The sequence below is a fragment of the Loxodonta africana genome, chromosome 11 (assembly GCF_030014295.1).
Source record: "Loxodonta africana isolate mLoxAfr1 chromosome 11, mLoxAfr1.hap2, whole genome shotgun sequence".
Lineage (NCBI taxonomy): Eukaryota > Metazoa > Chordata > Mammalia > Proboscidea > Elephantidae > Loxodonta > Loxodonta africana.
This window is the reverse complement of record NC_087352.1, coordinates 95,630,478-95,655,667: the sequence shown is the minus strand read 5'-3', so window position 1 is coordinate 95,655,667 and position 25,190 is coordinate 95,630,478. Positions and strand designations below refer to the sequence as shown.

The 25,190-nt window shown below is 41.0% G+C and overlaps 1 protein-coding gene across 8 annotated transcripts in view; it reads right to left on the bottom strand.

Moving 5' to 3' along the window:
* Positions 1–25,190, bottom strand: part of LPIN2 (lipin 2) — a 111,198-nt gene that overhangs the window by 28,711 nt on the left and 57,297 nt on the right. For all 8 annotated transcript variants that reach the window (XM_003406373.4, XM_010586840.3, XM_023543966.2 and 5 more), the window contains 3 exons: positions 9,444–9,644; positions 3,668–3,763; positions 332–633 (listed from right to left, as the gene is read on the bottom strand). In XM_003406373.4, the coding sequence (XP_003406421.1) occupies positions 332–633; positions 3,668–3,763; positions 9,444–9,635 (590 nt within the window). In that variant the 5' untranslated portion in view covers positions 9,636–9,644. The remainder of the gene's footprint in view (positions 1–331; positions 634–3,667; positions 3,764–9,443; positions 9,645–25,190) is intronic.

Here is a 25,190-nt window from a genome sequence, read left to right as displayed (position 1 = left end):
TGGGTAAGTCGCTAATTCAGACCTTCATTGTGACTCAGAATTTCTAACTTATAGGGTGAAAAGAAGCACATTCCAGTCTGTCGCAAATGACATCTTAGTACAACAGTACAATGTGCAATGGCAAATTGTTTAAAATTGCAGAAAGGAAAAAAGAAACGCCTGCTCCACTCGACTTCGCAATAGACTGTCAAGGGGAAAGTAAGTCCAACCTCACAAAGCATATCCATAAAAGGACGAGAGTTTCTCACTTGACCTCAGGGCTACCTAGTAGCACAAGTGGACAGCCTAGAAACAGCACAGAAGACCCTTCTTTCCCAACCACGAGCTCTACCTGGCTGACTGGGCTCCCTTCTCGTCGTCTGAGCTTCTATCCACAGTGAATGCGTCTTCTGCAGCAGGAGAAGCAGCCTGATCTTCCTTCTTACTGTCTTGTTTGCATTTCTTTCTCCTTCGTTTTTTCTTTTTCACAGAACCTGGAGTGAAAACTGTCTCTGCCTCCAAGGTGTGTGAGATGTCTGAACTCAGAGGTAATCTTTCTTTTCCACCTGATTTCATCAAAAGGGGGTCAATATCTTTAAAGAATTGGTCTTCAGTAGGAATTGGTGAGGTGGCAAGGTAAGCAGGAAGCTTTTCCTGAAAGAGAGCAAGGAAAAGGAAAAGTTGCCATGACAAAATGAACAGTGAAGCAAAGGATAATTAATTCTCTGAGTATCTAACTTTCGCAGTGGTAGGGAAAAAAAGAAAAATACATTTTCCCTAAAGCTAAGAAAGACAATCAAATAAGCCACTGAGCACTCTACACTGTTATACACAGCTCAGTGTCAGCTCATTTCAGTACATGTAATTAAACAAATTCGGAGGAACCGATATACCAAGCCAGCATGAAACATAAAAAAGCTGTAATTAAAGCAGGGTCTATGAAAATCTCTGTAAAGAGAAGTTGGAAGCAGCAGGCGCACTCAGAGGTGGCTTCACAAAGGACTGTCAAGAACTGAGACAGAGAAATGAGAACAGGATAAAGCGCAAGGCAAAGACTGAGAACACTGCATCGGACAAGGACAGCAGACCAGGGGAGCGCAGCAAGCAGTGCCAGGAAAGTTCAGACAGGTTAATGCTCCTGTTTTGTGAAATTAACTGAGGGTGGAGGAAGGGGGTTATAATACAGACAACATTCTGTAACAGATGAAATCAAATTCAAAACAAGTAAGACCCCATATTCAGAAATAAAGTCTTAATTTAACAACAGGTATTGGATTCAGTAAGTTAACTACTTACCCATTTGCTTCATGGGAAACGGAAGGTAGTTAATGGAGATATACATTAACCTGAAATAATTTGGACTACAATAGTTTTCCACACAAGGGTCCTGAAAATGTGTGGGTTTCCACCATTGTTTTTGATCAAGCATTTGGACTAGCTTTAGTGAACATGTTACCCAAGAAAAATGTGTGCTCACCAGCAACACAACTGAGAAACTGCACTGATGAAAATGTTACTCTGCATGCCCTGGGGCATCAAGGATACCCTTCAATTCCATGGCCTTCCAATTCAACGGCCTTTGTGATAAAAGTTAACTTGTACGTCTTGAAAAACATTGTCTCTGGTAGTGCTTCCTATGTCTATTCTGGGTCCTACTGCTTAATTCTTCTGATTTAAAAGTTCCAGGCTCAGCATGGATTGTATTTAAAGTAAACTCCTAGAATATCAAGTACCACACAATGTTTATCTAGAGTAACGGTGCCCGCAGCTGGAATTGCATTCTATTGTGTATCATGCACAGTTTAGAGTCAAAGTTTGACTAGAAGGAGCTAAGAAAATTTAATGTCTATGAAAAAAGCAGTCTGGTTACCTACAAAAGTATTAAAAGCAAAGTACTTAGCAACTGAAGAATCTAGTCTATAGGGGGAAACGCATAACAGGGAACATAGAGAAGTATGAGTAAAGATGGTTGTTATAGCACTGCCTGTAGCAAAAAAATGCAAATATTCCGGATGTCTAAGAGTAAGAGAACAGTTAAATAAACTGTGTTACAGGCACACCACAGAACAGTAAAAGGACAGAACTACTGATCTGAAAGGGATACTGACAGTATAGAGTTAAATCAGAAATATTTAGGAGAAAAAAAGAGTAAATAAAAGAAAGCCAGATGGGGTTTTTGGTCATTTTTAATCCCTCTCTAAATTGTGAGCTCCTGGAGAGTGGGGACTGTGTTTTATTCACAGAATGTAGCATGTTGTTGTTGTTAGGGGCCGTCGAGTCAGTCACACTATGTACAACAGAACGAAACGCTGCCCGGTCCTGTGCCATCCTCACAACGGTTGCTATGTTTGAGCCGATCATTGTAGCTACTGCGTCAATCCATCTCGTTGATGGTCTTCCTCTTTTTTGCTGACCATCTACGTCACCAAGCAAGATGTCCTTCTCCAGGGACTGGTCCCTCCTGATAACATGTCCAAAGTACATGAGACAAAGTCTCGCCATCCTTGCTTCTAAGGAGCCTTCTGCTATAAATCTTCTAAGACAGATATGTTTGTTCTTCTAGCAGTCCATGGTATACTCAATATACTTCACCAACACCATAATTCAAAGGCATCAATTCTTCTCCTGTCTTCCTTCTTCACTATCCAGCTTTTGCATGCATATGAGGTGATACAAAATACCATGACTTGGGTCAGGTGCACCTTAGTCCCCAAAGTGACATCTTTGCTTTTAACACTTTAAAGAGGTCTTTTGCAGCAGATTTGCCCAGTGCAATGTCGTGTGACTTCCTGACTGCTGCTTCCATGGGCACTGATCGTGGATTCCCGTAAAATGAAATCCTTTACAAGTTCCTGGCATCTTTCTTAACTAAAAGGTGATAAATAAAATCTTATTCCACTATTTTTTATTTTTGGTGATTTTCTTCTTCATGAATTTATAACATCAAACTGGCAGTTCATCTTCAAAACCAAAAATAGTCTGTATTCTTAATAACTTGAAACTTATCATTTTTGCCATCTGCGATTTTATTATTTATGGAGAAAGATATACGATACCTTCTAAGAATTAAAAAAAAAAGGTCCCCATTAGATTCATCATGAACAGTTTACCACCATCCAAACCAGCAGATACATAGCACTGGGGGCCAGGGGGTTGGAGGGTGGGGACAAACTGTGCTTTCTTGCTGAAAGAAGCCTAATATGCAGTAATCATTTATAAAAGAATATAGGCCAATTAATTTAAATCTCAGGAGATTATTCACGGTAACACCCCTAACCATAATGGTAAACACGTTCTCCTAGTTTAAAAACCATATGCTCACACACACATGCACCCTGAAGAGATATGCTTTCATGACTCAGGTGAACTAAATACAATCAGCCAAGTAACAGACAGTAAATCAGAAAGTACATTAAAGTCAGAGAAAAGATGGGCCTTCCCTTGTAAAAAGAGCCAGTAACAAAGGCCTTCTGCCAGTTATCTGTATCCTGTGGTTTGGTGTTAAGAAAAAGTTCCCCATCCTTCTACCTCCTTTCTGACAGATTAATATTTTAACCTAAAACTAAAGTTTGTCTAACCAGCAACAATCCTTTATACAATCACGCATGTAAACTGCTGACCGACTCTGTTTTGGGAGATGTACTGTAGGCTCGAGTACAGTGTGTTAAGTGGACCCACTAGAACTTACATATTCCTCTGCGGTCTCCTCCACAAAGAAAGCTTCTCCGTTGTCACCTAATTTCATGTGAAGATCCACTGCATCGCCATTGATTTCTATATCGATCTAAGGGGAGAAACAAAGTGTGATTCAGCACAAAATGAATCATTCATTCGAGCTAAACTAAGTCTGAATTCTGGGCTCTCAAGCCAAAAATGTACTATTGAGGTTTCCTAAAGCTATAGCCCCAGCGACACTGCTACCTGTCCCACTAATAAAACACCCCCACTAAGACAAATGGACCTTGGAGGAAAATAACCAGGAATTGAACAAAAATGTCTTACCATCTCTTTTTATAACACATAAAAATTTTGTATTTGTTTAAATTCCCAACTGTAGTAAAACACGGGAAACATCATTGTCAAAAAACATTTGAGCACTTTCAGAGTTATAACATGGGCAGGCCTCACCTTGCATGAATTAGACGTGCACGAATTTCAGTTACCACCATGTATTAACGGTGAGTAACTGCATAAAGTACAAACTTCACTGCTAGCGCTTCCATCCAAAAATCCCTTCACTCCCTTCCCAGTTGTCTGTGATTGGTCACCATGCAGCTGTTATTCAGTTCATACGCAGACAGCAATGTGTGTAGTTGTGCTGCTTGTCACCCAGTGATAAACCCATGTCATTTTTTCATTTTTTACTGTACTTTAGCTGAAAGTTTGTAGCTCAAGTTAGTTTCTCATACAAAAAATTACACATTGTTATGTGACCCTAGTTCCTATCCCCATAATGTGATGGCACACTCACCCTTTCCACTCTGGATTTCCCCAGTCCATTCAACCAGCTCCTATCCCGTTCTGCCTTCTCATCTCACCTCTGGACAGGAGCTGCCCATTTAGTCTCGTACATGTACTTGAACTAAGAAGCACACTCTTCACAAGTATCATTTTATGTCTTACAGTCCAGTCTAATCTGTGGCTGAAGAGTTCGCTTCAGAAATGATTTTAATTCTGGGTTAACAGAGAGTCTGGGGGGCCATGTCTTCTGGAGTTTCTCTAGTCTCAGACCATTAAGTCTGGTCTCTTTATGTGAATTTTTCTGCACCCCACTCTTCCCCTGCTCCATCAGGGACTCTCTCTTGTGTTCCCTGTCAGGGCGGTCACTAGTGGCAGCTGGGCACCATCCAGTTCTTCTGGTCTCAGGCCGATGGTGTCTCTGGTTTATGTGGCCCTTTTTGTCTCTTGGCTAATATTTTTCTTATGTCTCTGGTGTTCTTCATTCTCCTTTGCTCCAGGTGGGTTGGGACCAACTGATGCATCTTAGGTGGCCACTCACCAGCTTTTAAGAGCCCAGATGCCACTCACCAAAGTGGGATGTAGAAGAATTTTCTTAATAAACTGTTATGCCAACTGACCTAGATGTCCCCCAGACCTCCGCCCATGTCACTTTATAAACATGGATAATAGAAAGAAAAAATGGGCGCAGAAAGATGACTACTTGTTTCTTACAAAAAAATAAGATACTTAATTGTCAATGTTTCTAGTATTTTAAATTGCAGTGTACTAAGTTTCACAATTTTATTTCCCTACAAATAAGGAATCCTGGTGACACAGTGGTTACCTGCTCTGCTGCTAACCAAAAAGGCTGGCCGTTCGAACCCACCAGCCACTCTACGGGAGAAAGATGTAGCAGTCTGCTTCCACAAAGACGGGGAGCCTTCGAAACCCTATGCAGTGCTGCTCTGTCCTGTAGGGTCTCTGTGAGTCAGAATCTACTTGATAGCAACTGGTTTGGGTGTTTTTTTTTTTTTTTGGTTTGTAAGGAGCCCCGGTGGTGTAATGGTTAAGTGCTCAACTGCTAATTGAAAGGTTGGCAGTTTGACCCACCCAGCAGCTCCGTGGGAGAAAGACCTGGAGATCTGTTTCCATAAAGATCCACAGCCTAGAAAACCCTATGGGGCACTTTTACTTTGTCACATGGGTAGCTATGAGTCAGCACCACCTAACAACAACACACATCTATAACCTGCAGTAAAGAGTGTTTTTAAAGTTTTGACAAAAATAAAAATGTAAAGGTCATGGAACAATTGTAGTTTTTCCATTGATTACTAAGCTCACTTTACTTACACCGTTATTTTCAGTCTGCACTGCCATGTAAAGCCAGGGCTATGTATGTAAGATGAAGTATTCTATCACTTACAAAATAATGCAGCTGAAAAAAACACTTCTTAAAATGGTACAATAATGAACAAACATTAGCTTTCAAAATTCTTATGGGTAAATTTTAAACTCCAGTCTTAAACTGTTCAGGGGCTACAAAGATGTGATAGAGTCGTCTAGAATCTAAATGTGCTTAGCTCTGCAGGGCCTCTATGGTGGAAACAAATTGTACAGTCAGCTGGGCTTTTCCCAGTGATGACCAGAGAGAGACTGAGTGCTGGCTCAGGTCTGGTCATTAAAGGCAGCTCTGTCTTTCCAGGAGCCGAGTAATGACAGACTAAGTAACACTACATTAAAAAAATTTTTTTAATTGGCATATTTTGTCAAAATGCTTGTTGTAAAAATCCTATGTAAAAAAAATTCTCATAAATTTAAGAAATGTTAACAAAATGATTATTCTATTTGTACTTTTTTTTTTTTTTAAGAGAAAAAGCTACACAAATCAGTTTCTATAGGACAAACATTAACTCATTTTCCAGGCGGCCTTCATAATGCTTGACGTTAATTAGTGTGAATACTTACTGCTAAGAAAAGCTGAGTAAGACAAGAAACCTTCAACTCTTCTAAAACCAAGTACTGCAATGAATTCCTAGGCTAAGGAAAAATATACTTTCAGATAAGTTTTTTGAATCTTCCACAACAAACTGGCAGAAGTCAGTTAAGTATCTACAGTCATCTATGATTCCTGAAGCAGCTGCAATAAGAGTAACTTCCACAAAGGACGAATGTTTTCTAACTGCCGTTCCAGACTGTGCATTTCAGCTGTGGCTTCAGCAAGTAGGAGAGGGGCTGCTGTACAAGCCAGGCCAATCAATACAGTCATTCCACCCCAGCTACAGTGACTTGCCCTTAAGATGGTCATGTGACCCCAGTCTGACAGGGAGACTAAGTGCTGGCACGTCCGTAGGTAGAAGCTCTCTTCACACTGCGGATGCCAAGCACACGCGAGTGCTGGCGGCCATCCTGCATTAGAAAGAACCAACCAACGGAGGCAGAGCTGAGATGGGGAAGGAGAGTTCCGATGACCCCTCCAGGACTCTACAGACAGCCCTGACTAAATAAGCTCCTGTTTTGCGTAAGCTAGTGTGAGATGGGTTTTTGTCATCTGCAAAAAAATTAGTCCTAATACACTGGTTTATTTAACTTTGAAAAATAATCAAATCACTGCTTTTGTGTTAAATCAACAAAACTAATATTTAAATCACATATAGACTGTTATAAAATATTCTGAGTATTAGTGTTCCATCAACAAGAACACACTAATGGCACTGGGAAAATCATCTCTAACCAGCAATTTTAAGGTGGTGATGATTTCAAGTCCAGTTCGCAGACATTACCATATTTGAAAATTTGGAGCCCTGGTGGCCTAGTGGTTAAGGGTTATGGCTGCTAACCAATAAGTCCCAGTTTGAATCCACCAGCCACTCCTTGGAAACCCTATGGGGCAGTTCTACTCTGTCCTATAGGGTCACTATCAGTTGGAACTGACTCGATGGCAATGGGTTTTTTTTTTTTTTTTTTAGTTTAAAATCAATGAACAGGTTTCTCTAACCCAAACCAACCTGAAATAAGACAAACGGTGATGCAAATTACCAGAATATTTCAAGGCAGACATGGTTTCAGTTTTACTGTCACACGAAAGCTGTGTTTTGGTAAATCAAACAGTCCAATTTCCTTCCAAACGTGCTTTTTTGGGCTTTTGCAGTACCAAGGGAAGGAGTGAAAAGAAGAAGAAGTTTTCCTTTTTTCCTGTGTCTCATGGATGGAATCTGATTAAAAATCCAAGGGTTTTACAAGGTATTCAACACACTATTTGTGTGGTCTTGTACAGAAATTATGCTAGTTTCTAACTGAGAGGCAGAGAGTAGGTAGCAAGGCATGTTATCTGCTCAGTCACCACTCACAGACGCACAGGTGTTTGTACGTGCCAGCCTGCCAAGTCCGTTCTGAAGGGCCAGAAGACTCGGCCAATCGGATCAAAAACCCAGATCACAGCAAAGAAATAACACCTTATAAGCTGTTTAGTAAGATTCCTGTAGTACAACTAGTAGAAAAAATCAGTGAAAAGTTTACTGATGCCCCCAAATAGATCTAGTTTAAGAGCACTACAGAGGTTAGTATTACCAGAAAGAAAAAAAAGATCCCAAAGAAGCGAAATTGTGCATAGACAACACTGCTTTGCAATGGAAAGTTCCCAAGTCAATAAATAATTTACAACAGCTTTTGGTTTCCAAAGGGTTAACACTGTGGTTCAGCACAGCTCTGAAGAGAGGCCAGACCACACTAACCCTGCCACCCTGGAGCCAGGGCTCTCCAGTTGAAAACCAATTTTGTAACAACTCCTAGAAATAAGATCATGTTTTGTCTGAGGAAAAAAGTACATATCTAAGTTTTGTAAAACTCATACACCTTTCTTTTCAATCCTAATATAACATATGTTTAATTAAAGCAGAGAGAAATTTTATTTAAAGAATAAGATCAGCTATACGAAAAGGCAAAAAGCTGAAAATAGATATTTTCAAATTATACCAGTGGTCCTCTAACACCCACTCTGAGATCTGTGCCAGAAGGTTTTGTGGCTCTCTCGATGTGCTTTAAAATCTTGGCAGAACTTCCCTATATTACTTAGATACGTACTGTAAAGTGAGTATTAAAGGAAAATACTACTATGCACCTTCAAAGTTTTTTACTAGCTCAGTTTTCTAACTTAACTGACATCTGACGTGCTAACAGATCCTCCGGTTATGTTACTCCGTAACCTCAGGGTAAGAAAATGCAAAAAATACAGGAAAATAAACACTGAAATACCTTCTTTCTGAATCAATCTTCCCCAAAATAAATTAAAGCCAACCAGCCTATGGGTTAGCATTTCAGAGTCAGAACTGGGGACAAGCTCTGGTATCAATAACAACATTTGGACTACAAATTAGGACTTTACAGCTTTGTCACAACAAACAAGTAGATGTGGCATTAATGAAATTAGTTCAAACCAATCTAATGTATTCTTGATTACGCCAGCCTATTCCATTCACAATTAGCACGAAGGAGTTATCCTGAACATTTTAAAGCACTATATAAGGTAAAGGAACTTTTTCTCTTCCTAAATACATCTAACTTCCTCATTTAGAATTCTGGCCTCCCTGTTTGGCTCTTCTGAGCTGCAACGTACAGGTTTATCAAAATAATTTTCAGTCTCTTTTTCCCTGGAGAGGCTTCCTGTAGTAGGGCTTTTTGAATTTAGAAGCAACTTTGAAAACCTGGTGGCGTAGTGGTTAAGTGCTATGGCTGCTAACCGAAGGGTCAGTCAGCAGTTTGAATCCGCCAGGCGCTCCTTGGAAACTCTATGGGGCAGTTCTACTCTGTCCTGTAGGGTCGCTATGAGTCGGAATCCACTCGACGGCACTGGGTTTGGTTTTGGTTTTGAAACCAATAGACAAAGGCTGACTTCTCATACCACGGTCTTCAACATCACACAGGTTTTCAAGAAAAAGAAAAAGCACAGCCTACCAGCACAGACTGTCTCCTCACTGAGGCTGCCTAACCTCTCACCGTCCTTGGAAGAGGCTGTGCATTTCACTCACCACTTTCTCCTTGGATCGCAGGACTCCCAGCTTCCCAAACCGGACATGGAACGGGGAGCACTGATAGGTGCCATCCTGCTGCCGGACCACGATAACATCAATGCACCCCGACAGGGTGGCCTGGTTAATGCCCTTGTAGAGTTCCTTCACAGTGACAATCACTTGCCCAGCCAGCTGTCCCACATAATTCATGGTTTGAGACTACAAAAGACAAGGAAAAAAAGATGAGGCATTCAAAATGAATTTGTGGACTAATGACAGTGGCAGAGAAATAACAGCACTGACTGAAAATACACCACTCATTTGTATACCACATTTCATACTGTTATTTAACCTGGCTAATTTTGGACCATCAGTATCACAATACCGCTGGTTTTAAACGTTTTCACGCATGGACAATTTCAGATTGCCCCTCTCTGTATGTTGAGAGGCTGTCCCTCCAGGGCCTGAGGGATACAGAAGTTCTCTTCCCTTTCCCATCATCATGGGTAGCAATGCTCCCATTAGGAAATTCCCTCCAAAGTTCAGAACCGGCGCAGAACCATCAAAGAACCCAGATTACCATCGCCAGCCTCCTGCCAAAGACCTGAACCTGGGCTATTCCATCCACTCTGGCCACAGCAGCCAAAGTAGGAAAAATGAAGGAAGATCATCAGAGCAGGTACTTGAAATTCATCTTCCAATAAAAACAACGTAATACGTGAGAGCTGGGCTTCTACAGAACTACCAATAGGATATTATGGTTCAGAAAAATGTGAGCTCACCTTGGCCTAAAAATGTATAACATTATTTCTCTGGAAAATACCTTCACTGCTTCAACACAACTCACTGGAACATAGTTCCACAAAGCTGGAAGACCAGAAAAGCATTTTAAATTTGTTCCACAACCTCAATTCACTAATCAAATCGCAATCACAGGGATCAGAAAAGCGTCCTCCAGAAAAGGTCAAAGAAGGAGGGGAGCGCGTCCGACCAAGGTTGCAGGGACCACTCCTTCTCTGGGGAAATGCTTCGTGCTCTCTGCGACCCCTAAGCCTTTGTGGGACACCTAAACCTTTGTGGCCACAGCTAATGCTGGCTTTATCTGTTGACAGGTTGGGGGACCCATTGTGCAGCATGCTTTGACGCCCAGTGGGTAAGTCTCCTTGGCCATCCCCTCACCCCTATAACTTTTCCACTAATCATAACTTTGGTTCCACTGGGTGTTCAATTTTCCATCGGATGGTTGCCTGTGTACTCATTTGTGAAGGGAAAAAGCAAACGCTAAGAACAGGTAGAAACACATGATCAAATATGTGGCCAAAGCCATGCCTACTTTCCTCCTGCCCTCACCTTGTCCTGAACCCCTGGCAACCACTGGTCTGTTCTCTATTTCTATCATTTTGTCAATTCAAGAAAGTGATATAAATGAATCAATATAGTTTTGGGGATTGCCTTTTTTTTCTCAGCATAATTCTCTCAAGATTCATCCATGTTGTTTTACACAGCAACAGTTCATTCCTTATGGTTCCTCGGTGGCGCAGTTTGTGTTCAGCTACTAACGGAAACACTGGAGGTTCGAGCCTACCCACAGGCACCATGGGAGAAATGCCTGGCAACCTACCTCCATAACGATTACTGTTGTGTGTCATTTTGTCAATTCTGACTCCTAGCAACTCTAAAGGATAGAGCAGAACTGCCTCAGTAGGGTTTCCTAGGCTGCAATCTTTACAGGAGCACATTGTCAGGGGTTTGCTCCCATGGAACAACTGGTGGGTTCAAACCACCAACCTTTCACTTAGCAGCTAAGCACTCCAAGAAAACCCTATAGAATAGTTCTACCCTGTAACACATGAGTTCGCCTTCAGTTGCAATCAACTCGACAGCAATGGGTTTGGGATTTTTGGCGTATGCTGTGGCATGGATGTACCACAATTTAACCATTCACCCAGAGGGAGGGCTGGGCTGTTTTCAGTTTTAGGTTATTGCAAATAAAGCTGCTATATAAACATTCAAGTAGAAGTTTTTGGGTAAATGCAATTTTCCACTTCACACGGATAAATGCCCAGGACTGAGATACATGAGAGTTGCAGGTTTAGCTTTTTAAGATACTGCCAAGCTGTTTTGCAGAGGGATGCACCATTTTATATTCCCACCATGCACGAGGGTTCCAGTTTCTCTGTATCCTCACCAGATTCTGGTGCTGTCACTATTTTTTATTTTACTTATTCCAATAGGTGTGTAGCCATACCTTGTGTTTTAATTTGCATTTCTCTAACAGCTAATGATGCTGAACATCTTTTCATGTGATTTAACATTTGAATATACATTAATTATTTAATAAAAAAGCACTGCAACTTATCTAGTGGAAATGTGAATAAACACCTTTTTTGTTTCTTATTTCTGGTGTTGCGGTGTATAATTTCTACATCTTAATAACGGCTCCAGAAACAGAAGTGAAATAAAACTTAGTCTTGTATAGTTCATTTTTTTCACGTGCTTTTTACCAGGTAGTGTTTCTTGGCAACCCAGAACAGTCCAGCAGAATTTCATATTCTGTAAATGTTATATGTTCGGGACACACTTTTTGCCGGTCACTGTATGTACATTAAGCAAACAGCATCCAAGCTGCCAATCTTTGCATTATGACTTGACTGACTGTGGCAATTTTAGAGTGTATTTTGTTATAAGACATAAAAAATTTGTAACAATTTATAGAGGCCTTGTCTTGAAACTTTTAAACTTTTAATTATGCTCAGCCATAAACAAATCTTACAAACATAAATGTCACAAGCTTAACATTAACTAGAGCATAAAACCCATAATTCTGTATAAGCATAAATCTACAGTTAAGCGTAACCACATCTATTCAAAGCGCTCTGGTGGCACACTGGTTAAAGTGCTCACCTTTCGGTTGAAAGGTCAGCAGTTCAAACCCACCAGCAGCTTTGCAGGAGAAAGACGTGGTGGTCTGCTTCTGTAAGTCCTTACAGAAATCCCCAGAAATCCTTACGGGGTAGTTATACTCTGTCCTACAGGGTCACTGTGAGTCAGAATCGACTCCATGACAGCAGGTTGGGTTTCCGGTCTATCTATTCAAGTTGATTTTAATTACCATGGATAAGGGATATGCTGTTATACATGAAAAACTATTATGTTTAGGCAGTTGCTAAATGCAGAAAAACAGAGATGGTCAAATGACTAGTTTCCCTTCAGTAGATATAAAACAATCTTATTTATATTAGAAGTCTGGGAAAACAAAAGTAAAAGGGTTGCCTGGCACTTTACATGTGTACTGCTGTTGTGTGCTGTCGAGCTGATGCTGACACACAGCAACTAGAACTGTCCGTAGGGTTCCTAAACTATCATCTTTAAGGGAGCAGATCACCAGGAGTTTTCTCCTGCAAAGCAGCTGGTGGGTTCAAACCAATGACCTTTTAAGAGTTTAACCACTGCACCCACCAACCCGAGTCGATTTCGATGCATAGTGACCCTACAGGACACAGTAAAGCTGCCTCATATGGTTTCCAAGGAGCAGTTGGTGGGCCCGAACTGCTGACCTTTTGGTTAGCAGCTACTGCTCTTAACAACTGTGTCACCAGAGCTCCTTCAATCTGTACTACACCCTGGTGATAACGAGCAGCGACTGTGCTATAAGGGTAACCCTCACAAGGCTGGAGGAAGAGGTGTCCTCATAGCTGTGCCTAAGGGGAAAGCAGTTGATCATCGAGTGAGATACTGTAAAACATCTTCCTCTTTAAGCAGAATCTAGCACCATAAAACTACTACACATCCAGCCCAGCTGGGACAAGGTCAGACTCTGACACCAGCCTGTCCTGGGTCAACACCTGATAGTACCCGCCTGTAAACCAGGAGCAGAAAATATACATAATTACAGAACCCCAAAGGCATGTATCATGCTCAATGAAGACACTAACTTTTGAAATAAAACATTAAAAAAAATGCAGTGATAATATACGTTGCAAACTATTTGTAATTTATAGTTAGTGATGGAAAAATAAAATTAGAAGAGTGGGGAAAATGAAATCAAGAGAGGAGAGTGACAGAGAAATACAGAAAGAACAGATGAAAATTCACAGAAAAAGGCTGCGATAAAGCAAACACAGAATATATAATCAGGAAGGTAACCTGTTATCTCGTTGTCATAGAGTCAATTCAGCCTCACAGTAACCATATGGACAGAGTAGAACTGCCCTATAGAGTTTCCAAGGGGCACCTGGTGGATTCGAACTGTCAACCTTTTGGTGAGCAGCCAGAGCTCTTAACCACTACACCACCAGGGCTTCCCATCAGGAAGGCAGACTGACATAAAATGCCCACAAAGAAAGAGAAACGTGAAACTTAAGGATTTTCATAGGGCTGTGAACCTATCTTGAGGCCTACAGCATAAATAATCTAAAAATGCATTTATTGATTCTTGGAACCAAAAGAGTTTATCTAGCCCAGGCTTCCAACAAATATCAAAAGTACTGCAAGAACATCTCTGAAATACAGTAGTGTTACCAACAATCACAGCAGCAACTGTTTTTTTTGAGAACTTACAACATACCAATTTTTAAGCTTTTACACCTTATAGATAGGCATTTCTATTTCTATATTGAAGATGTAACTAAGGTTTAGAAAGGTTAGGTATCTTCTTAACCACCACATGCTATACTGCTTTTCAGTTCTGAGGTATTTCCAGTTGACAGGGACTCACTATTTAACCAAAAAGGTGACAACAATATCAAATACTATGTCCACCAGAGGTCACAGTGACAATGTACCACCCTCCTCCAAACACCACTACTACACGCCAAGAGTTTACTGTTCATCCATGACTAAGTCTCATCTATTCTGGGCTAAATGTTCTTGTTCCTTAAAACACCTGAAATGACTGGGGTTTACTTTCACTTCCCTGATAAACCAGAGAATTTCCTATATCTTTCTTTAAACGAAATATCCAAAACCAGGCACGATGCACCAGGAGCAGCCTGACTGATGAATCTACAATGTGATACTTACACCTAGGTACCTGCTTCATGGGCTTGATTAAATGTTGGGAGCTCCCAAACTCTATACAGGAAGAACTGGGGGTGCTTGCTGATTACTGAACTAAAAACTGAAAGAATCAGCAGACAAATCAACTATGTAAATTACTTATAAGAGGCTAAATCGTCCTTCACACACAAAATTGAACAGGCCAAACAGTTGTTCATACGTGAAATTAAATAGTGTCCACTTTTCAGGGTTTTCCTGTCAAATATTTTAAAATAGAAAAGGATGCACACTACTGCCGAACAAATGGGCAGCTTTCAAGATTCCACTACTCACCAAAAGTTTGGGGAAATGCATAGTATCCTTCCCTGACCACCGAAGAAACGAAACCAAATCATCATGACACATGGCAAGGATTTATAAACGGAACGCATCAGTAAATAAATCCAAATACAGACCCACTCCTACAAAAACTGCCCCAAATTATTTTAAGATGTGTCAATTAAAAAAAAAAAAAACTTTTGAAAAGGAAAAAAGTAACCACAGAAATATATTACAATATTGCTATTAAATTACAACTGTAATTTATAAATTATTATCAATACAAAAATGGATACATTCTAAACCACTCATATGTATCATCGAAATCTGTTTCCTAAGTTTTTTAAAATTAACCTTCAAATACTATCTGATACTAGCACGGTGAAACCCCTGAGAGCTGGAACTCGACGGGACTACCTTGTTTTTCTGGGTGTCACAAGTTTTCCGTCTTCGACAGGGTGCAGTCTTACCACTTTTCTGTCACTCATTTTAGTGGAAAATACTTGAGTTTTCCTTCTCTGACAGGTTTCTGCCTTACACAGGTTCCACTGTACTAATTATTAGTACTACTGCCAGCAAACACAGCATCTACGCTTGTTACATGTCCTCGTGTGTCAAGTGCTTTCTTGGCCTCCTGCACGAGTTTGTTATTAATAGCATTCCAATCTATAAGAAAACAGGTTCAGAAGTGTCCAAGGTCACCCCATTAGTAATGATAAAGCCGGTATTGAAACCCAAGTCTGAATCTAGAGCATATGCCCTTAACAGCGACTCTGGGCGTCAGGGATGCTCTACGTAACGATGATAAAAAAGCCTTGCTGAAACCCTGGCTTTCTTGCTTCAAGTGGACTGCTTTTAGCACTTCAACATTTTTATTTCATGCCAGTTGGCCACAGAGACATGAAATTATTACAGGGGGTCCAAAGAAGCCATGCCCACCCACCATGTCTCCTTTTCTCATGACTACAGGAGGTAGCAGTTACCATTCACCCTCACGCCAGACTAGCTGCACGGTGTTAGGAAGTGCCACCCTGAAAACACCACATGTGGTTGGGGCTTGTGGACTAATAATAATAGTTTTTACCAAAAAAAATGCCACTCCATTTAAGCTTCTGATCACACATGTGGGGAATGTGCTAAGAGGGAATAGGGACTCCTAGAGACTTCAAGAAATAAACATCAGGATACTGGTATCTACTTAAACATTCTAGCTTACACCTATACTCCTGGACGGAACTCCTCTGGGACGCCCAAGGTTATATCGTGCATTTGATTTTCGAGGTTGTTCCCAAACATACTTCATTTGATCTTCAAGAAGAGAATGTGGGTAACACAAGGTGGGCATTATTAATTTCATTTTACATTTGAAACCCTGACAAGAGGTGTTTCCTTCCCATTGCTGCTTACTGGAACCCAGCTTCTCTGTGATGCAGGCGGGCAGCTTTCCTCAAGACTGCTCACCCTGGCTTATGCTACGGGGCTGTCTAGATCAGCTGGTATCCCGCAGGGCAAGGGGTGGGGGGGCTGCACTCAAAGAGTACACAAACACTCTCTTGGGCTTGTCCTTGAGGCCTTAAGGTTTGTTTGGTTTTTTTTTAATCAGCTCTTTCCTTCATTTTTTACGAACGTTTTATTGTGTTTTAGGCAAAAGTTTACACAATAAATTAAGGCTCCCATTTGACAATTTCTATACACTTTGTTCAGTGACATTAGTACATTTTTCACAACGACACTGCATTCTATTTGTTCCATTTCCAGTACTCTAGTTTCCCTGGTCCCCTTTATCTTCTCACCTTTGCTTTACAGTAATTTTTGACCTTTTGGTCTCACACAGATGATTTTTTTTTTTTAAATAGAGGACTGTACTCATAATGCCCTTTATTTTGTGTGTCACTCTGTTATTTTGCTAAAAGGTGGTCTTGGGATAGTTTCGGTTCAAGGTTTAAAGAGTATCTCAGGGCGACAGTCTCAGGGAGTCCCTTGGTCTCAAACGGTCCAGGAGGTCCAGAGTTTTTAAGAATCTGAGTTCTGTTCTGCATTATTCTCCCATTCTATCAGGTTTCCATTCTACTGTGGCCCTGATCAGGACAGTCAGAAGTGGTAGCCAGGCACCATCTAGTTCTTCTGGTCTCAGGATAGATGAGCCCATGACTCATGCAGGCTATTAGCCCTGCAGACTGTTTCTTTTCTGGTGCTTTGGTTTCCTTCTTTCTCTTTTGCTGCTGACAGGCAGAGACCAATAGCTGTTATCTTAGATGGCTGCTTGCAAGCTCTTAAGACCCCAGATGCTACTCACCTCGCTAGGATGCAAGAACACTAACTTTGTAAGCTACGCTATGCCAACTGACTGAGTTGCCCCATGAGACTAAAGTCCCAAGCCTTTAAAATCCAAAAAACCAAACCCTTAAGGTGTTTGGCTATGTCTGAAAGGTATCTCTAATTGTGTCCTCTATGAACATGTACACCTGCACACACATCTTTACTTACATTTATCTATCTATGCACACTTATGTATATGCCTGTACCCACCCATCCACCTGTATGCCAATACATAAACCTAAGTGACCATACACTTGTTTCTCATTGTTGGTGTTGTTGCCAAATTATGTATGTCAAATTCCTTAGCACAAACACCCTTTTCTCTTGAGTGCTTCTTAGTGACACCGTTTACTTTGGTCAAGCTGTGCTCTCTATAACCACATTCGGTGCTACTTTTTCCATCTCCAAATATCTACAATGTAAGGTTTGAGTCCTTCTCCTTCCACCCTTCCCTAGTAATCACAAGGAACACTGGTCTCTATACACACATCTGTTCTTATAAGAGTGGGATCATACAATATTTGTCCTTACGTGATTGACTTATTTCACTTAGCATTATGTCCTCTGTGTCCATTTGTATTATGTTTCACAGACTCATCACTGCTCTTCATGGTTGTATGTACCACATTTTGCTATCCGTTCATACGTTGATGGGCATTTAGGTTGGTTCATTTTTTTTTTGCTATTGTGAATAATGCTGCAATGAATGTAGGTGTGCAAATATCTATGTCTCTTTTAATAGATCTCTAAGATATATACCTAGGAGTGGGATTGCTGGGTCATAAGGTATTTCTTTTTTTTGGAAGTGCCATACCATTTTCCACAGTGGTTGTACCATTTTATAGTCCCACCAGCAACTGGTAAGGGTTCTGATCTCATCACATCCTTACCAACATTTGTTTTTTTTCAATCAATGTCATTTTAGTTGGGGTAAGATGGTATCTTATTGTAGTTTTGATTTTCATCTATCTAATGGCTAATGCTTGTGAGCATTTTTTCACGTTTGTTGGCCACCTGAATGTCCTTTTTGGTGACATGTCTGTTCATGTCCTTTGCCATTTCATAATTGGGTTGTCTGTCTTTTCACTGTTTAGTTGTTGAAGTCTTCTATAAATTTTAGAGATAAGGCGCTGGTCCAAATATGTTGTCTCAGAAGATTTTTTTCCCCGTTCATAAGTTATCTTCTTATTCTTTTGATAAAATTTTTTTCTTTCTTTAAATTTTGTTGAGAATATACACAGCAAAACACACAACAATTCAACAGTTTCTACACGTACAGTATAGTGACACAGATTACACGTGAGCTGTGCAACCACTATCACCCTTCTTTTCTGAGTTGTTCCTCCCTCATTAACATACTCACTACCCCCTAAGGTTCCCATTCAATCTTTCGAGTTGCTGTTGTCGATTGGATGCCATATAGATAATTCTTAAAAGAACATAATGCTCAAGCCAAACCTTTTTTTTTTCTACTAGTTAAGCTAAACTACTGTGCAGTTTTAAGAAGACTTCAGGGAATATTTTTGGTTCAAGGTCCAAAGATCATCTCAGGGCAATAGTCTCAGGGATTCACCCACCCTCCATGGCTTCAGAAAGTCTAGAGTCCTTAAGAATCTGAAATTCTGTTCTCTACATTTCCCCTCTTGATCAGGACTCTTCTATGACATTTTTGATCAAAATATTCAGTAGTGGTAGCCAGGCACCATCTAGTTCTTCTGGTCTCATGACAAAGTAACAGTTGTTCACGGAGGCAATTAGCCACACATTCCATATCCTATTCCTATTCCTGACTCTCCTTCTTGTGTTGTTCCAGGTGAAGAGGATCCACTGTTGTGCCTTGGATGGTCGCTTGCAAGCTTTTAAGACCCCAGGTATTATGCAACAAACTAGAAGGCAGAAAAAAAGCATTACACACATTATTAGGCCAATTAACTGGGAAACCATGAGCCTAAACCTCCAAACGAAGAAACCAAATCCCAGGAGGTGTCTGCTTGTACATAAACAGCCTCGGCAGCTACTCTGTGCACCGATCCCCCCCCCTCAAGCTGTTGTAAATACATCACACAACCTTTGCCAATTCAACTTTTTAAAGGTGTACAACTTACTGACCCCAAAAAACCAAACTCGTTGCTATCAATTCTGAATCATAGCGACCCTACAGGACAGAGGAGAACTGCCCCATAGAGTTTCCAAGGGGCGCCTGGTGGATTCGAACTGCAGATCTTTTCGTTAGCAGTCGTAACATTTAACTACTATGCCACCAGGTTTTCCAACTTTTTGACAGCACTTACCAATGATCAGCTGCGCAACCCTACCCTTAATCACTGTGATTTTTCCATCACTATTAACCCTCTCCCCACCCCTTCTGTCCCTGGTAACCACTAATAAACTTTGGTCTCTATACATTTGTCTTTTCTTGTCTTTTTATTTCAGTGAGGTCATACAATATTTGTCCTTTTTTGATTGGCATATTTCACTCAGCATAATATCTTCAAACTCCATCCATACTGCAGCAGGTACCAAGACTTCACTTCTCCTACTGGCTGAGTAGTATCCCACTGTAGTATGTGCCACATTCTGTTTATCCATTCATCTGTTGATGGGCACTTAGGTTGTTTCCACCTTTTGGCTATCGTGAATAGCGCTGCAATGAACATTGGTGTACATGTGTCTGTTTGAGTTTCTGCTTTCAAGTCTTTTGGGTATATACCTAGGAGTGGAATTGCTGAGTCAGAGGGTAGTTCTATTTTTAGTTTTTTGAGGAACTGCCACACTGTTTTCTATAACAGTTGTACCATTTTGCATTCTCACCAGGAATGGATAAGGGTTCCAATTTCCCCACATCCTCACCCTCGCCAAGATTTGTAATTTTCTGTTTTTAAATCTGAGTCAACCTAGTGGGAGTGTAATGGTATCTCACTGTAGTTTTGATTTGCATCTCTCTGATAGTTAATGACACTGAGCATCTCTTCATGCCTTTGGTGGCCATTTTAACATCCTTTTGGTGAAATGTCTATTCAAGTCCTTTGCCTATTTTATGATTGGATTGTCTTCTTGTTCTTAAGTTGTCGAAGTTTTATATATACTTTGGTTATCAGAGTCTGGTTGGATATAAGGTTTCCAAAGATACTCACTCTCCTAGTCAGTAGCTTGTCTTTTCGCTTTTCATAAAGTTTTTTTGATGAACGATCTTTTAATTTTTTTGAGGTCCCACTTATTTAGTCTTTTGCTGTTTGTGCTTTTGTTGTGTTAGATAATCTATCTTTGAAAGCCAGGACTGACAGCATTGCCCCTGCTTGTTTTTATAAGAATTTCATGGTTTCAGTTTGCACATTTAGGTCTTTAATCCATTTTGAATTTGTTTTTGTGTGTGCTGTGAGGCAAGGATTGTTTCACCTTTCTGAATGCAGAAATCCATTTTTTTTCCCCAGCACCATTTATTGAAAAGGCTCTTCTTTCTCCATCAAATGGACTTAGCCCCCTTCTCAAAAATCAGTTGACCACAGATGTGTGGGTTTATTTCTAGACTCTCAATTCTATTCATTAGTCTACGTATCTACTGTTATACCAGTCCCAGGCCGCTTTAATTACTGTAGCTGTACAGTATGTTTTAAAATCAGAAAGTGAGTCCTCCTATTTTTTTTTTTTTTCCTCTTTCAGCATTGTTTTAGCTATTCGGGACCTTTTACCTTTCCATATAAAATTGAGGATTTTTTTTTTCTATTTCTGTAAAGAAGACTGTTGGAATTTTGATCAGGGTTGTGTTGAATCTATAGGTCACTTAATAATGTGAAGTCTTCCAATCAATGAACATGGAACATCTTTCCATTTATCTAAGTCTTCTTTAATCTCTTTGAGTAGTGTTTACAGTTTTCATTGTATAAGCCCTTCACTTCCCTAGTCAGATTTATCTGTAGGTATTTTATTCTCTTAGATAATACTGTAAATGGAACTGTTTCCTGAATGTTCCCTTCAGATTTATCGTAACCGGTGTACAGAAATCCAACTGATTTTGTTTGTTGACCTTATACCCTGCAACTTTGCTAAATTCCTCTATTAACTCTCCAAGTTTTCTAGTGGACTCTTTGGGGTTTTCTATATATGGATAAAGTCTTTTTATGAGTGTAAGTTTTTCATTTTTATGAGGTCTCAATTATCCATTTTTGTCTTCTGCTCTTTGCACATTTGTGGTTATATTTGTTAGCCTGTTTTTATAGAAGATTAGATCCCACTGTTTTCTTCCAGAACTTTATAGTTTTAGGTTTAACATTTAGATCTTTGATCCATTTTAAGTTTTAGTGTACGGTGTGAGATTTGGGTCCTATCTCATTTTTTCTGCAAGTGGATATCCAACTTTGCCAGCACCACTTAGGAAACAGACTGTTCTTCTTCCCCACTGAATGTGCTTTGACCCCTCGTTGAAAATCAGTCGTCCATAAATGGATGGGATGAGTCCCTATACTTTTTCATCAAGGATCCCAGAATCACTTAGAGGTAGCCAAATATGAATCTGGAGAATACCACTCCATCTTGCTAAGAATTTACTTCCGTGAAGCGGTGATGGAAGGAGCAATGGCATACACGACAGTATCTGCCGCAAGCTTCTTCCTGTTCCTGGAAGGGCAGGGGGCAATAATGTCCCCCAGGTGTGCCAACATCCACGGAAGGGCAGGGGGCGATAATGTCCCCCAGGTGTGCCGACATCCACGGAAGGGCAGGGGGCGATAATGTCCCCCAGGTGTGCCGACATCCACGGAAGGGCAGGGGGCGATAATGTCCCCCAGGTGTGCCGACATCCACGGAAGGGCAGGGGGCGATAATGTCCCCCAGGTGTGCCGACATCCACGGAAGGGCGGGGGCGATAATGTCCCACAGGTGTGCCGACATCCACGGAAGGGCGGGAGCGATAATGTCCCACAGGTGTGCCGACATCCACGGAAGGGCGGGGGCAATAATGTCCCACAGGTGTGCCGACATCCACGGGGGCTTAACGTCATCAAGACACTTCATAAAACATTCAGTGTGCCCAGGAGATGCTATGGGGAGCACCAGTAACTAAAGGTTACAGCCTAGCTAGACATATGGAACAGATAACTATACAGAACAGTACAACCCATGATTAAGTAGCAAGAAGTGCCAGAAACAAAAAGGTTAAACCTTGACGAAGAACCCCAGTCTTCCTGGGAAAAGCAGCCTTCAGCCACTTTAATTCACATGCATGTCCTACTTTGTATCCCTCAGAATTTTTCATTTTCCCCATCATGATAGAATACCAATTAGTCTCTTTAATTTTTATGTTATTTTCCCTGCCTTTTTAGTTCTCAATTTATAAACAACCAACAGGAAACAGAAACAGCACAAAGAAAACGACTCATCCCCTTTCATCCATTTTGAGTTAGTCTCAGTGTATGGTGTTGAGGTATGGGTCCTGTTTCATTTTTCTGCAAGTAAATATCCAGTTTTGCCCATAGGAGCACCACAAAATGTATAGTCCATCAAGCCTCATCTGACCTCTTTCAAAAAAGCCCTAGAGATCAACCTCCAGAAAACTACCACTGAAAACCCTATGGAGCACAGTCCTACCTTGACACACATGCGGCCTCATGAATTGGAGCTGACTCCATGGCAAGTGGTTTGGTTTTTTGGTTGATCTCCCTGAAGTTAAAGACAGGCCATGAGGGAATGCAGACAGTTGTACATCTAAACTCACTGCTGCTGGACCCTCTGTGGCACAAGAGCCCAAATGCCTCCCCAAGGATACTGGAAACCTCTTCTGCCCCTGCAGTGGCAGTGGCTGTTAGAACAGGGCTTCCTTCATTTCTAGGACCACGCAGCCCCAACATACAGAAGCTGTAACAAAAACCTAGAGTCTCTCAGCAAACTTCCCGATACACCAAGTTTTCCAAACAGCCTTTTTTATCACAATTGAAAAAGTCTGTAAGAAGCCTTATCTAGGAAAGGCCCTTCAGCGTAATACCTATACAGGTTTTTAGAAGGCAATCAGATAAGGAGACCGTGCAATTCTTTCAAGATGAACGCAACAGAGGATTTGTAATAAGCTGCCAAAATGTCCATCATACAGTCCCATTTCTGATAGGATATATTTTCATACAAACAAAATTGAGCATCTGCTTCATACCAGGTTCCACCCTAAGTCCTTACACTATAAAGATAAAACTCTTGTCCTCTCTCCCTTTTAGAGGCCCCTGGGCCTAATAAGAGAAAGAAGCATATAAATAAATACTGTCTTAACTGAAATAACACCTTGTGATGATGCTATTTTGGTGACTTTTAGGAAGACTAGTCAAAGAAAACAAAAAAATGCTTGGGAGAGTCATGGATGCCTTCAGGGAGGAGAAAGTATTTGTTCTAGAGGTTGAAATATGTGTGAGGGGTTTACCAGCCCAAGAAAAGGTGGTCCCAGGTACAGAGTCAGTGGCAAAGAACAGGAAGAGCCTGTGCAAAGGCACCGAAGTCTGAAGGGTATGTGGAGTTTGAGAAGCAAAGGCGAAATAAAAGGCAGTGAACACACGCTTAGAGTTTATCTTGTGGGCAACAGAGAGGAGCAATCAGTGGTTCTAGTCAGGGATATGACATGATCTGAGCAAGAGGAGGCTAAATGCAGAGAGGCCATTTCAGAAGTTACTACAGCAAACCCAAACAAGACAGCATAGCTTTAAGGTGGAAGAGGTACAAAGGGGACTGAGACTCAGGAAGGCTTGGTGATGAACTAAAGGTGATCCTAAGGGAAGGGAAGCAGTAGAGGATCACGCCACAGTTTCCACGAAGAGCTAGGATTAAGTCTGGACATAGGCGGCATTCAGCGATTACTGCTAAACGAATGAGTGAAGAAATAAACCAAGCTAGATACAGAAATAAGAGGAGCGGATTTGGTGAGAAATTTCCTATCCAAGGGTGACTTAAAAATCTTTACTTACTACATTGGTTCAAAATTTTGCACACATCAAAATCACAGTGGGCAATTTTTTTTAATAAAAATTTCCTTGAATACATCTTTTTAAAGCATAAGAACCGATTACAAAGATGAGTGAGGTTAGGGAAGCATAGTTCCATGTAAAACTGAGAGCCTCTCTGATAAAAGTTCCACGCCTATTCTTGCTACAAAAATCAATCCATCATAAAGTTGACTAAAGAAGGCTAAAGCCTTGGGTGTTGTCCCCTGTCTTACTTCAGAAAAGATATAGGACGTTCTGGAATTCTTTCTCAGCTGGCATCTAATACTTACAAGACTTCTTCCTCAGAGAAGGAGGACTTGGGGTTCCAGTCAATTCCTCGTAGAAAATGAACTATGCCTTTCTAAAGAGTTCACTCTTGAAAGGCAGTCAGGGACCTTTTTATGTCTAACCAACTTCTTTTCCTGACAAGTGAAGGGAACTGGAAAGGACTACACTCTAGGTCAGTATTTCTCAGAGTGGTCCAAACTGGTGGTGGAGTCTTAAGAGTTTCTTCCCCATGATCCTGATGGCCATCCAGGTTTGGGAACTACCTCCAGTCTCTACTGGAAGAACGTTCTCCTCCCAAGCTTAGTGAGAAGGCCAAGTTGTTATGGGCTGAGGTATGTCTATTACTTCAGTGTCTGCTCCAAACTTGACAGATCTTGAATTTTAGACATTTTAATGTTGTTACAGCTGACCTGATCAGTCTATGAGAGCAAAACTCTAGGACTGGCAGTGGTTCTGGCACACTCACAAAAATTCTGCTCTAGGGATCCCTTCCCTAACTACAACCCACTACTACTTAACATTAACCTTTGGGACACACAGGAGAGGAAATTTTCCTATCTTCTTCTGACCCAATATTGCCGTTTAGGAGTTTGAACAGACACATAATGTGATGGCTAGATTAGAAAGTAATAACAGACTCCCTGGCTCATAACGATTTTGTCTCTCAGAGGGGCACCAAAACAGAGGTGGGCACTCAGTAGCCACATATGTAATATGATACTCAGCCCTTGGCATCGGCTGACCGTTAGGGGTGGGGAGACATCTGACATTTGGGTCAAACACACATTCTTACAGAGTGTACAGAGCCAAAGAGACCAGAGACTGTTGAGGCTGAGTTCCCCAAATGGGATACAGAGGGTCCACCAGCTTTGACGAATGAGACCCC